This window comes from Canis aureus, chromosome 30 (genome assembly GCF_053574225.1).
Source record: "Canis aureus isolate CA01 chromosome 30, VMU_Caureus_v.1.0, whole genome shotgun sequence".
NCBI lineage: Eukaryota > Metazoa > Chordata > Mammalia > Carnivora > Canidae > Canis > Canis aureus.
Genome location: NC_135640.1, coordinates 5,487,088 through 5,502,189, shown reverse-complemented (window position 1 = coordinate 5,502,189; position 15,102 = coordinate 5,487,088). Strand labels below are relative to the sequence as shown.

General features: G+C 40.9%; 1 protein-coding gene across 1 annotated transcript in view; it reads left to right on the top strand.

The window, feature by feature from the left end:
* Positions 1-6,223: 6,223 nt before the first annotated feature.
* The window catches only part of CHMP2B (charged multivesicular body protein 2B), a 28,992-nt gene continuing 20,113 nt past the window's right edge, over positions 6,224-15,102 (top strand). Inside the window, exon 1 of the mRNA XM_077878749.1 lies at positions 6,224-6,574. Within this exon, the coding sequence (XP_077734875.1) occupies positions 6,541-6,574 (34 nt within the window). The 5' untranslated portion in view covers positions 6,224-6,540. The remainder of the gene's footprint in view (positions 6,575-15,102) is intronic.

Genomic DNA, 15,102 nt, shown 5'->3' with positions numbered 1-15,102 from the left:
TTGAAGAATAAAAACAACACATCCTTTCTGAACTCAAGGAGCTTAGGAGCTGATGCCAAGGAGAAAAAAACAATACATCGAAACCTGTAATGAATCGTCTTAAGATAATAAAAGACATGGGGTACCAGGGTGGCTCAGTCCATCAAGCACCCGAATCTGGATTTGGCTCAGGTCATGATCTCAGGGTTGTGAAATGGAGCCTCATTTTGAGTTCATATGCTGGGCATGGAGTTTGCCTAAGAATCTCTCAATTCCACTCTCCCTCCCTCTCCCCCTGCCTTGCCCCCTCCCTCTCTCTCTTTCTCAAAAAAAAAAAAAAAAAAGATAATAAAAACCAATGTTAGACATACAAGTCAACTCCTATAAAAATAATAGAACCAGGGACAAGAAAAACCAGATTTCTTTTCTAAATTAAGGAGAGAGAAATAGACTAACGGGGAAGTGGTAGCTGACAGAATGAAAGCATCTAGAACTAAGTGAATTTCCAAGTAAAGAGATGATTCTTGATAAAACATGTAAAGGTAAGTTGGGAACAGTAATACCTTGTTAGTGCTTATTATGTGCCATGCCCAGTTGGGGAATTTTATATGTATTAACTTATTTTATTCTTTCAACAGTCATTTGAAGGTGATATCCCAATTTTATAGAGATGAAATGGACATGGAGAGATTCAGTGACTTGCCCCAGGTCTAATTAGCTGGAAAGTGGCAGAGCTGGTATTAGACCTAGGCAGTTTGTGTCAGCACTCTCCACCTTGACAGGATACACCTCAAGAGCCAACAGACTAGAAGAGGGCATCCATTCAAATTATAACCTAAGACACAAACAGCCAATGAATGGCAAATATCTGATATTCAAAGAAGAGGAAACTATTTTATGAAATACTGTACAAAACAATTTTAAACAGGTTATGAAATTATGTTTTATTAATCCTTGGAAAAGATATCATTGATCACATGGAATGAATATTTTTTCTTCAGGTATGAACTCATCTCTCTTACCTTAATGGTTGCTATAACTGATAAAGTGTGAATGAAAAATAGGCATAATATACCTTTATTTTAGCAGAAATGTCTGTCTCATTAAAAATTACGAAAATCTTCAAAATGGTCTTAAAACTGAAAGTTAAAATCTTGATTATTTAATATAAATGAATTCAGAGATAACTACAATGCCTCAAACGTGCTTGTATAAGTGAATAAATACAAAGATGAATCATGTTGCAGGATTTCTTCTTTGGTGCCCGAGGTTCTTGGTCACACTGCTTTGAAGAATGAAGAGCTACACTATACAGAGTGCTAGGCAGCAAAGCAAGGTTTATTGAGGGGTAATAAAGTTTATTTAATGATAGAGTACAAAGCTCCCAGAGAAGGAAGGGACCCAAGAGGGTTGCCATTGGAAATATCCTAGTCTAGATTTTTTATGGGCTTTGTTGGAGGGCTGCTTTAATCTAATTAACCTTCCCAGCACCTGTCATCCAATCAGCTTTTTGTCATTGATCTTTCGTGTGGAAAAGGATGGAGGGCCCCTTCCAGGTTAGTGTAAAATCCTTTTAAGGTCGTTTCCTCTGGGTGGGGGGAACCCTGTCCCTGTCCACCTTTCTTCCATTGTCCTTCATCAAATAGATGTCTGTCTCTAGTGATGTATGAAAAGTCTTGTTTTTAAAAGGTTTTTAGGTTAAAATTATCCATCAAATAGAGGATGGGGAGGACTAAGCAGGAAGTCGCATTTTTTAAAAAAATGCTAAAGTTTAACTTGACTAAAAGTTTGATATAATTCACAGAATCGTAGCCAAAAACGCTGATGCACTCAAATGGAGTGTTGTCAAAATCCGTATAGAGTACTAGGGAAGTAATGGATGGTATAATTCTAAGATTACATCTAAATAGTTATGTTCCACCTGTGTGACACATAATGAGGGGAAATAATGAGGAAGGCAACCTGGATGGTCTGGATGGTAAAAATTTGGACATTTAATGAATAAACAATGGAAATTTAGTCTGTAGAATAGATTGTGTGTGTGTGTGTGTGTGTGTGTGTGTGTGTGTGTGTGTCCTTGAGTGTGCACGCATGTGTGTGTTCCAGGCATAAGTATTGGGAGTATGTTGTTCTCTTTTTGAGAAACAGAACAGCATGAGCTCATTCATATTTTAGCAGGAACACTGTCATTGATGAAGGACAGTTAGAGGAAAGGCAGGAAGGGACAAGGAGCCCCCATCCCTAAGAGGAAATCACCCTTGAAAAGATATTGCACCACCCTGGAAAGAGCCCTCCACCCTTTCCCATGTGATAGGTAGAAGACAAAAACTCAATTGGATGACAGGCACAGGGAAGGTTACTCACATTAAAACAGCCCTCCAACAGGCCCTTAGAAACAGAAATTCCATTGGCAACCCTCTCGGGTCTCCTCCCTCTTTGGGAGATTTGTCTATTACTCAGTGAAGGTTACTATGACTCAGTAAACTTTGTTTTATGTTTTACTATCACTCAATAAGCCTTACTTTGCTGCCCACCACTCTGTCTGGTCTACCTCTTCATTCTTCAAGTGGTGGGACCAAGAACATCGGGCACAGAAGGAAGAAGGAAAAGAAATCCTGCAACAATGTTGAGACGAAAGTGGAATGAGGTAAGGATAGAAGCAAGGAAATAGCACAGGTGGTAATGATCCAGATGAGACCTAAAGCTTACCTTAATCAGGATGATTCAAAATGATGAAATACTACATCTTTTTGGCTTCATCATAACTTTATAGGTAAAGCCAACAGGATTTGGTAGTACTATCTGTAGGGTGTGAAATACCATACACCAAAATATTTGGCCTGGACACTATGTTATTCAAATAAAATTCCAGATTTTAAAGAAAACTTAGAAACTTTCTACTCAAGCCTTTGATTCTTTAAAGGAATCCTGTCTACAATAATCTCCTCATGGAACAATTCCTTGATGACAAGGAACGTAACTCATCCCATTTTAGAATAGCTCTGGTTTTAAGAGCCCTTCTTCTTAGCGTGAGCCAAAACCTGCTTCTATGTGATGGACAAATGTGATATCGTGGTTTATAATAAATATATATTTGATCTTTGTTCCTGTTTTTGGCAGAGTTCCTAAAACCCTTGGAATTTCCTAAGTGATAAGGTATCTTGATAGCTGTGACATCCTTTTCAAACATACTTGACTTTATGTTAATAAGGTGGCTTTTAGAAAGCCCGTAAGGATGAGAGTCACTAGGGGAACCAATAATGTGATTCAAGGCTTGGAACGTCCAGAGCCAGCCCTTCAACCTCTGGGGAATGGAGAGGTGTCTAAGATGGAGTTCAGTCACCACTGGCTGGTGATTTAATCAGTCATGCAAAGTAATGAAGCATCCATGAAAACCTAAAAGGACAGGGTTGAGGGAGCTTCCAGGTTGGTGAAATCAGACTGCCTCTATATGCCATGGTGCTGGGGCCTCAAACTCCAAGAGAACAAAAACTCCTGCATTCAGAATCTTGCCCTGAGTATCTCTTCCTTCTGGCTGTTAATTTGTATCCTCTATATATTCTGCAATGAACCAGCAATCTAGTAAAGAAACAGGGTTTCTGGGATCCCTGGGTGGTGCAGTGGTTTGGCGCCTGCCTTTGGCCCAGGGTGCGATCCTGGAGACCCGGGATCGAATCCCACGTCGGGCTCCTGGTGCATGGAGCCTGCTTCTCCCTCTGCCTGTGTCTCTGCCTCTCTCTCTCTCACTGTGTGCCTATCATAAATAAATAAAAATTAAAAAAATAAATAAATAAATAAAGAAACAGGGTTTCTGAGTTCTGTGAGCCCACCTAACAAATTCATCAAACCCAAGGTGGGAGATAGAGAAGTACAGTATGGAAATCTCTGGTTTACAACTGGTCCGTCAGAATCACAAGTAACAACCTGGATTTGTGATTGACATCTGAAGTGGGGACAATTCTAAACTGAACCTTTGACCAGTGAAACTGACACTCCACTCCATGTAGAGAGTGGCGAGTCTAGTTGAATTATGTATGGAATACATAGATGGTGTCTGAGAATTGCTTGGTGTGTGTGTGTGTGGGGGGGGAGAAAGACACACATACTAGAATTGGTGTCAGAACTGTAACAAGTGAATGAGAAAAGATGGAAAACCTGATAGCAAGGTAGGTAAGAGAAAAATGCTATCTGAGCAATTTGGAAGAAGAGCATTGAGTCACAATTATTTGACCATGGGATATGAGTTCATCATTTCTTAATGATATTTTTAAAAAACAAAATATTTTCTCTATCCACCATGCTTACATAGGCGTCTTATTGATTCAGTGTTTGTGATGATGGTGGGTTTTTTTTTGTTTGTGCTTTGTTTTATGATGATGGTGTTAAACAAATGAAAAATACTGATGTATTCTAGTTTTTGGCTCCTTGGTGTCCTAAGTCTCAGCTTCTCAGCTATATTTAAGTGTGCATGCCCTTTAAATAAGGAGTGAGATATGAAACATGTACAAGTACAGTTTGTTCACCAACTAATTAGAATGAGTGCCAACCAGTCTGGTGCATTTCAGCTAATATCTGACTGCTTCAAACTACGGGAGAATCAAGCTATTAGAGTGCTGAGTTTAAATACTACATATTTTTATTTTGTCTTTATTGTAATGAACAAGCCTATCTTTAGCTCCTGCTGTGCACTTTTGGAGGGTCTTCCATATGGTTGCTGCTAAGTATTTTGGCATTTTTCCCAACTGTTACAATTGGGTCAGTGGGGGGGACTGTATAGGAGTCATAAAACAAGGGTGACTGCAGCAGGGAGGAGTACCATTACTACGCACATAACAGCTTATTGCCTCGCATGCACTCAAGCACAGCTCAACACCATTCATTACAACAGGCAGCCAGGGTAAACTGCCTTTTTGCCATATAGTTTACACAGAAAGGCCAGGTCTTGGGTTCAGAGACTAGAGTTCTTATTTCTAGTTTTTCTTGTTCCCTTACTCATTGTCCCATAATATCTAGAATAATCTGCATATCACTATATCATTCTGAGAAAGTTTTCATGAGCAGTCTCAGCTAAATTTTAGCAACAACAGCAGGATTATCAGTGTCCCTGAGGACTTTGATATGAGAGAGAAAAAAAAAATGAGGAAGCAAAGTCTGACTCCTACAAACACAAAAAATCTTTGAGACATGATTCATAAAGCCAGAGGTGACTAACAGTATTGACACTATAACTGCAGTGTTTCCCCTGGCAGAAATGACGTGAAACAAAGGCTATTGCTATTTTTATCCCGTGGAAGACAGTGTGGCTTAAAGCACTAGTAGATTGGAAGGGGAGAAGTTCGCAGCAAAATTACTACGATTCTAAACAGTGAAATAATATATTCAACTGAGATGTGCGTACACACACACATACACGCAGAGTGAAACAATGAACTTAAGGTCTTGATTCAAAGATTGTGTTTTCCGTATTTATGCTTATACGCACAAGTATTCTTTAAATAATTTATTACGCTTTTCCTTTAGGGGCTCCTCCCCCAACACACATTAAGCATCAAGATGCAGTCACATAGCATTGTAATAGCTTCACAGTATCTTCATGAATTTTTCTCGAGCAATTACAAGGAATAGAGATTTTAAGAAATAGAGACCTTCAAATCCGTATGCAAAGATGTGGGGTTTTTTGTTTGTGTTTTTCACATTTCCGGCCAAGAACAGTAAATAAAAAGTGTTGCATTACGTTGCTCCCTATTCCCTACCTCCCGCCATCCCCGAGCCCAGGAACAGGATTCCCAGGAGCACGCCGGGCGGTCGAGCCCCGGGCCGGGCGAGGCAGGTGCGCGCCTCTCAGGACCCCCGGGGGGGGGGGGGGCTGCACCCGCCAGCGCGCGGGAGGCTCGACCAGGCAGGGCGGGAGACCCGTGAACTTCGGAGACACGGCCCCCGGGCCCCGGCCCCCGTTCCCCGGCCGCAGCCAGCCCCGAACTTGGGAAAGTCCTGACCCAGCAACGGGATGTTGGAAACCAGCTGGCTCCGGGACGACCCACGCTTGTCCCGCCGCGCCGGAGACCCCCCCGACCGAGGAGGCAAGGGCTCGCGCACGCTCCCTCGGCCAGCAAGCCCCACGAGCCCCGCAGGCACCTGCCCACCGCCGCGGCCCGCCACGCCCCCCCCCCCCCCCCCGAGGCGAGCCCGCGCCGCCCGCGCCGCACCGCACCGCTCCGCACGGCCGCGGCGGGAAGGGCGGGCAGCGCCGGGGTGAGGGCAGCGGCCGCGGCTTCCGGCGCCGCAGTGCGCAGGCGCGCGCGCCTAATACGCAGGCGCCGCCTAGAAGTGACTTCTCCGAAAAGTGTCTTAGTTGCCGGTCACCTGAGCTCGGGCGCCTCGGCTGCGGGAGGCTTCGCGACGCCCGCCCTCCGCGGTCCTGCCCGGAGACCTGCCCTCGCCGCCTGCCCCTCGCCCCGCCGCCGCAGCGGGCCGTCTGCGGGCCCGAGTCCTCCCTCCTGTCCTCTCCCGGCCGCGGGCGGGACCGGGCGGAGCCGGGCGGCCCGGGCGCGGCCCCTGACCATGGCGTCGCTCTTCAAGAAGAAAACCGTGGACGGTGAGTCGAGGCCGGGCGGAAGGGGCCCCCGCGGCGCTTCTCTGGGTGTCTCGGGCGCTTCCGGCCACGGTCCTCTCTGCTCCCTGGGGCGGGGTCGCGGCCGTGGCCCCGGCCCCACAGGTGACCGCCCCGTGCGTCACTCCTCTGCTTCCCGCCGTCTTGGGACGCGCCGCGCCCCGGCCTCACCTGCGCGGCTCGGCTCCCGCCCCCGCCCCCGCCCCCGCCCCCGCCCGTCTTCCTCCCTTAGCGACACCTTGAGCCCTTCGGGGAGACTGGATGCGGCTGGCTCTGGAGTGTCATTAGACGGTGATTCGACCGTCTGGCTGCATCTGTTGGTTGGTTGCCCCTGCATCTTGGAGCTCTTGTACTTTTTGGGGTGCAGACAGCACGCCCGTGTTGAGCTGGAGGAGGGGATAACAGGCTCCAGGTACAAAGTGAGCCTGGGTCTGGGTCGTCTTGCCTTTGAGAATGTCCCACCAATAGAGACGTGAAACAAATGCTTCTTTACTGACTCCACTAGAAATATAAAGGAAACCTAAGGGAAGTGACTTGGGTTTGCTTTTTATAATGTATTTTTCCTTCCCTATCTAGTAAAAGATGTGATACGTATTTCTGCATAGAAGTTTATATTTTATATTTTATTATATAGTTTATATATATTTTATATTTTATTATATAGTTTATATTATATTTTCAGACACTTGCATTGTTTCAGACATTTAGCTCAATGTCATCTTAAGAAGAAAAAAAGAATGTACAAAAATATGTAAATTGTTTATAAGCAATTACTGTAGTGTATATTATATAACACTAATGAATTATTCTTGGTATTTTCATTGACTGCCACCAGGAATCAAATTCATTCAAGTTATTTAAAAATTGTGTTTCCTATTACAGGTTGAGTCTAGGTTGCTGTTGGTTCAACCAAAGAATCACTTCTTTGTAAGGGTCTAACCCTGCCACAAAAGGAGCAGTGCTACCACTGCTAGACCGCGATTGGTACAAACAGTGCTGAGTCCAGACCTGGGGTAATTCTTTATTCCTTTGTATGGACTATCCCAGTGCCAGCAACATTATTTTGGGGAGGATAACAAAGACATCACTTTTACTTTGCCACTCTATCCTTCACTTCAACACATAATGTAATTTTAGTCCTAATTTAGTGCACAGCGTAATACATTTTTGCCTGCCCTGAATGGGCGACAAAAAAAATTTTTTTTCTGATTTATGGACTTTTTATTAACTAAGAAGTACCATTTACAGTACCTGGAATACCTTCCGAGTTGGTATAGGATGTAGTACAATTATTTGAGATGGATTTTATTTGAGAATGCCATCTAATTTTGAATGTGGCACTTTCTTCACTGTTTCAGTACCAATATCGTGGTTTTCTGTACTCGTGGGCAGGTGGGGAGGGGCAGAAAGGTTTATTTTTTTGTTTCAATTTTATTTAGTGAGAATTTACTAAAGAGAGGAAAAGAGTTAGACCTTTGTTACTGGGATGTTACAGATTGTATTTTAAAAAACATATTAACATTAAAGGCCAAACAGCTTTAATTGCTTAATATCTGTCAAATATTTTCACAGACATAAATGTTAGTTCTGTATTCTCATTGGTGTGCTTCTTGGTGAATTTGGCAGGCTAGTGACTATTGTATTGTACTTGAAGTACAGACCAGAGAAAGAGAAAAGAGAAAAAACAGTGAGGATGTTTAATTGTATACTCATTTGCAGTTGGGTTAATTCATCCAAGAAATAATGTTTTTTGCTAAATAGGTTTATTTGTGAAAATAAAGTCTTAAGGACTTTGGCTAGGAACTATACTACTGATTTAAAAGATCTATGTGTGAAATTTCTGAATATAAATTTGGCCACTGTGTGCATTTACTATAACTACTAAACTGCATACTTGATGGTTTTTTTTTTTACATTATCATGTCAATTCAGATCACTTAATGACATTTTAATTATAGATTTGTACTTTCATTTTTCTGATATAGAGCTTTATTGGTGTTTTTACTCTTTGTTTTATTAAAAAGAGGGTGTTTTGTTGAAAAGGTGACAGCATTCTTCTTAGCAGTAATGAGGCTGTATATTATGAAATGTAATGTATTTTTATGCATTTCACCCAGATCTTAGACTCGTTGATTATTGATCATAAGATCTTTTGCTGTATGCTGCCTTTTTATCTGTTTCAGCAGTAATGAAATTCTGATATATAAGGAAATATGTAACTGCATATAGATCTGGAAAATGAATCTTTTTGTCTCTTTGGATTGGCTGGAAGAGTTGCATGCTATATCATTAAAGACTACGGCACTTGTAAATTAAAAAGGGAGACAACATTACAGCACTTATTACTATTCAGAGTTATGTTTAATTCATTTTTGACACAAAGATGAACAAGACTGCAGTGTATACTTTGTTAGAGAAATTAATGAGAATTGTACTTCAGTGCCACAGAAGAGAAAAATTCCTTTGAATTTGAAATTACAGTGGAGTATTTGGTTTCCCTTTTACTGATTTTTAAGGTATATACATGTACATGCGGTAATGTGTTTACAGTGCTTCTCTCCCCACCCCAAGTGGACTAATGGTGACCTATTTATTGAAACTAATTATGAACCTGTAAAGCAGGTTGCCATGAGGATTTATCATAAATGCACAACTAAAATAGGTCTTTTAAAAAGTGAAAATTTTTAAGAACTATATAATTTTTGTTGTTCTTGTTAAAGGCAAATTTGAGGTCCTGCTCTAAGCCAGCACTGTGGTAGCATTTTGTGTGCAGCATCTTATTTAATTTTCACAAAACTTAGATGATAAGTGCTATTACTGCCCTCACTTTATAGGTGAGGAAATTGAGATACAGAAAACTAAGTAATTTGCCCAAGGTGACACAACTTAGTAGCAAAACCAGAACCTCATCCCTTGAGTATTATCATTGATAGTATTTTTGTCTAAGAGATCCTATGGCACATTTTAACTTTGCTATTCTTCTAGTATATGGAATTCCCAACCTTGGTAACTGTTTGTCTGTGAGCCAAGCTATTTTCCTCTTGGAATCAGTGGTAGAGCTTTAATTTCGCATAGTGGTAGAACTGGAAGAAAAAAAAAAAAAAAAAAACTCCTTTTTCTGACTCTCCACTGACCCAAGGGTTTCTTAGGAAGTATTGTCCAGTCTTTTTGCTCTTCGTGTAAACTTCTTAAAGGAGTAGTGTTGTCTTCTATTCCTTCCCCCTTTATTTCTCAGACCACCCCCCAATTCTACAGCAGTTTGCTTTACTTCTTAAGTAATGAGATCTTGCTAAGATCATCAGTGACTCCTAGATTGCCAAAATGGCCATTTTTTAGTGATCATTTCTTGGGCCTATGTTTTGCATTTGATCCTAATAATTTCTTTATTGAAATTCTCTTTTGGCTTCCATGAAACTCTGTAATATATTCTCTGACCACTCTTTTACTTTCTCCTTTCAGATTCATCTTTTCTTTTTTTCCTTCCTCTTTTCCTCCCTCCCTTCCTTCCCCTTTTTTCCCCCTTGCTCCTTAAATGGTAGTGTTCTTGGTTCCATGTTGGGCTACCACCTTTCTAACTGTACAGTCTCTACCTGCATGATCTTACCCAAAGTCTTATTATTGTGGTTACTACCTAAATGCTGATAGATACCAAATTTGTGTTTCTAGTTTCTTCTGAGTTTCAGACCTGACTTGCTGAGTATCTCTACCTAGAAGTCCCAAAGTACCCCAAATGGAGATTCCAAACAGAATTCATCACCATCTCCTTAAGTTAGTTCCTTTCCTGAGTCTCCTGTTCCAGTGTTGGCAGGTCTTGATTTTGTCTCCTACCTTTAATTAATTACCAAGTTTTGCTCCTTTTGCCTCTTACGTATTTGGCACACATAATTTTTGACTGTGAGCCTGCAACTCCTGCTCTAATTCAGATCCCATTTACCTTGCACTCTATTATTACATCATCTTTCTGCCTTTCTTTTCCCCCTATAGTTTCATAGCCCTTAAACTGTTCATCTACAGAGTTGCCTTGTGATTTGATCTACCTGAAACCCAAATCAGACTATGCTGGTCCTCAGTTTAAATCCCTTTATTATATCCGTGATACCAACAGAATCCGTGAGAGCTCTTTAATAAGGCATATATGGCCCTCCATGATCTGATCCTTGACTTTCTTGTCATGTCTCTGAACATTTTACTGTCCAGCAGTATTGTTTTTATATTCATCAGTACATACCATGGTCTTTTGTCTCTCTGACGTATTTTTGCTTGTGATATCTTTATGCATAGAATCCTCTTTTTCCTTCTGCTGGCTAACCTGCACTATGTCAGGTGTTTTTCTTCTCTGATGCAATCTCAAATTGCTTAAGGATCTCGCTCCTGTATTGTAATTTTTTTAGTCTCTGTTTCCTGACTTGCATTCACTGGAACTAAAGTAGATCCTTGTATACTTCCAAAGTTAGACTATGTCTGTTCTAAGTTTTTCCTATATTCTGTTTATGCAAGGTAGCAGTCTCTTTAGGATTCGTGAAAGTATCTCTGCATTGATTTATAATTTAGAAACAAAATTTCAAAATAATAGCACTTGTTAACCAAAAGTAGTTTCCATATCCAGAGCTGTTTATAAACTACATCCATATATCATTGCCACCCACTTGCAAGCTTAGACATAATTTGAGGAGCCTTACTGGCATAAGAGCAAGGTTCTTGGTTTTTGCCTTACTGGGGATTGTATCCATGTATGCTATTAGTCGGAGTTCAGAATCTGTGAAGTTTTGACTAACTTGGAATAAATCTCCTGTCAAAAGGTAGGTTGACACATTTGTTTATATTGTTTTATAATTATCCTTAAGAAAGGATAAAATACTATCTATATGGGAAGCCCAGGTGGTTCAGCGGTTTAGAGCTGCCTTCAGCCCAGGGCATGATCCTGGAGACCCGGGATCGAGTCCCACGTCAGGCTCCCTGCATGGAGCCTCCTTCTCCCTCTGCCTGTCCCTCTCTCTCTCTCTCTCTCTCTCTCTGTGTGTGTGTGTGTGTGTGTCTGTGTCTCTCATGAATAAATAAATAGAATCTTTTAAAAAAAATACCATCTATTTAAACTGAATCCCCTCCAGAACTTTTCTGCTTTCTTCCAACTGAGATACAACCTTCTGGTACTACCTGTAATACCTAGGTCTTTCCTAGGATGCTGTGGGTTTCCTTAGTGCTTGTTATTGTGGATATTTAAAAACTCAAATTTTTCTTGCTGTTTGCCCCCTACATTCTTGGCACACCAAAGAAAAATAATTGAACATGGGATTCAGAACTATAGTACTCTTTGAGCATTTTTCTGAGTGAAATTCTCCCTACTTCTAGTATAGATATTTCATAGGAAAATGCCTCCCCTTTCTCTGCATCCCTAGCATAACTCCAGAGACTGGTATTTCTTTTCATGCTGCTGTTTTGCACCTTCAAGTCCACAGGTCTGTGAAACTTTCCTTTCATAGGAGCTTTGCCTCTTGTTCCCTCTCATCTAAAGCAAGAAAATACTCTTTCACAGTTTTCTGAACCGAAGCTGTTACTGATGTTGGTACAAAGCCTGGGTCTTTGAGGACCAAATGAGACCTGAAGATCTATTTGTACGTAGTCCATGTGAAGACCTTCCTTCAGCTCTTGGAAACACTGATATTTTACTAGTAATAAGTTAATCTGAATGAATTTCTCAGGATTTGAGTGACTTGAGACTTTACTTGGTGGTGGGGGCAGGGGAGGAAAGCATTCCTTTTATGCCACCATAGGGCTAGACTAGCCTCTCCTGTTTTCTCTTTAGTATTCCACCTGTTCCTTCCAGGAAAGTCCTGCTGAGTTTCTCAACTTCAGGCTAGTTTTTAAATGGATCCTTGGCTCCCAGGACCATATGTAAAAGAAATGTGTTGGCACAATCCTCCACAGCCCTTTCTGTTTCCCATTGTTGTTTTTTGTTTATTTTTTGTTCTTATTTTTTCTTTACCATGTGTCAAAACTGGTTAATTAAGCTAATATTATTCCTCCCTCATCTGTTGATACAAAATTTCCAAAGCCTGAAAAAAAAGAGATTTGCTTGCATATCAAATTTTAATTCCTCCACTAGGTGTTCTCTCATTGTCATTGTCCTTCTGCCTCTCAGTAAATTTGGTTCCCAGAGCCAGCATTTCCTAGAAACTGACCATAAACATCCCTGTTTTATCCCCTAATTCTTGAGTTTGTACCATTTTGTAGTTTTTTTTCTCCCCATCCCCCGAAGAAGGTGGTGCATTCTCCCAGAGCCAGGACTCCTATCCTGGTTATTGTAAGCTCCACCACAATCCCCGTTCTATTCAGTAAGGGTCAGGATGTATCTAATTATCTAATACCTTTCTCCTGCTAAACCAGGGCTGCAGACTCACTACTTCCACTCACAGTTGCTGTGGAGATTGCAGATGAAATCTAAAGTAGAAGCTCCCTGCCTTCTCAGGTCTTGCTCTCCAGAGCAAGTTAATAAAAATGGTAAGGCAGGATGTGCTTTATTTCTTCTGTGCTCCTATTTCAATCCATGTAGTGAGCAGATTTAGGACAACTGATAGGCAGTAAAACTGCATGAACCAAAATGATTGTTTTTTCCTTTAAAGAAGTACATTTAAAAGCAGAAAATATGCTGTATTAGATTAAAATTTCTGTCCTGACCTTATGGTAAAGCACAAAACCCAGTATATGGTAGAGTGGATGTTGTCAAGTAGACCAGCTGGAATCCCACTGAGTGGTACCATTTGCATGTTGTGCCTCAGGGCTCCTGGGGCAATGATCCTGAACTACCCTTGAGACAGGCCACCTCCTTTCCCCAAGAAGAAAGGCACTTTAATTTAAATACATTTAAAATATAACTCACAAATTAATGAATGCCTGTATTTAGAGTTGATAATTACTTTTTGCTTTAATCCTCAAATGTTCAAATTGTATGTAAATAAGCAAGGTCTGGAAGGACAGCCATAATTCAAGTTGGGGCCTCACCTCAAACCCCAGTTGAGAATTCTAGTAAGCTAGGTTGGACCACATGGAGGTCCCTTTTGTTTTGTTACTTACTCTCCCCCCCCCCCCCCCAGGCAGATAGACCTTATTGATTCAGAACCAAGGAAAGCAGAATGGCTTTTTCTGTCTGTAGCTTCTGAAATCCAGAATTTAAGTCTTCAGTCACTAGTGCACACATGTGTATTTCATTCAGTAAAAAGAGCCCAAAAGGCTTGAATAGCTTTTTAATGCCTATAGTGGAGCTGGCTTGGGTGGCCTTCTTTAAGTGTTGTGCTGGGTATGGATGAGAAAGAGGGTAGTGGTTGGGGTGGCCTCCAGACCCATTTTCCTTCAGGGAGTGGTACCAAAGAGAACATACCACAGTCACAGTCATGCTACCATTGCCATTTTCACAATGCGAATGTTTTTTATTGCCACCTGTGCTTCTCAGCAGCCCCACAAGGTAGATGAAATGCTGGAATATAAAAATTTGGGCATATCCTTTTGCAGGGACAGGAGCCGAGCACTTTATGTCCTAGATGTCTGCAATACCCAGTATATGTTTCTGTCCTTGTGTTGGCTCAGAATGAAAAAAAGGGGGAAAGCAGAAAATTGTAAGGGCTATTTGGCTATTTCAGTGCTCTATTTTTCCACTGTATAAAGAGATTTATCATAGCTCAGGTTCTGTTATTATTAAATTATCAACCATCTTGCTTGGTAACCGATACAGTTTATTATATATTTTAAAGAAATGTATTGACTATGTCTATTAAGCATTTCTTTTACATTTCAATATATGTTTGTACTCCCGTAGATCATGGCTAAGTATACTATATTGGGGTAATGGTTGGCATGAAGTGTAGTGGGAATACAAATAGATAAATAAAATACTTTCTCCTTGCTCTTAAAGAGCTTGTAATCTTGGAAGGAAATCAAACCTACCAAAAAATGAATATAATGGAAAATAAGGTTGAAACAAACAATAATTTGTTTTATAGGATATACCTATCATCTCATATGAAGAAAATGTTTTACTATCTTTTCTTACTTACCGTAATATGTTTTAAAGTATTATGACTGTATTTTAATATGCAACATTAGATGCCCTCATTTTATAGCTTAGAACTGTTTAAATATTAATAGGTCTATTAACTACGGGGCTATGCAGTAGTTAATTTTATTTTTCTTTAATATACAGTGACACATAAAATTAAGAAAAGTGAAGTAAAACTTTTGATTAAGGTATGTTTTGGTAAAATTTCATGTCATGATATGTGTTTTCCCAACAAAGATGGCTATACCTATTTTCTGCACTCTGGTTCTCTGACATCAACTGGGTACCTCCAAAAAGTCAGTCCTAACACTATGTAGAGTTAGCAGAGACTCCACAGGGTCAGGGCTCAGTCCTACAAGACTGTCCTCATCTTAGATACAGTCACAGGTCCCAGTTTGCCACCAGTACTTCTGACTAACCAGCTGTTAGTTCATCTACATTTGTCTCATTGTTCATGTAGATG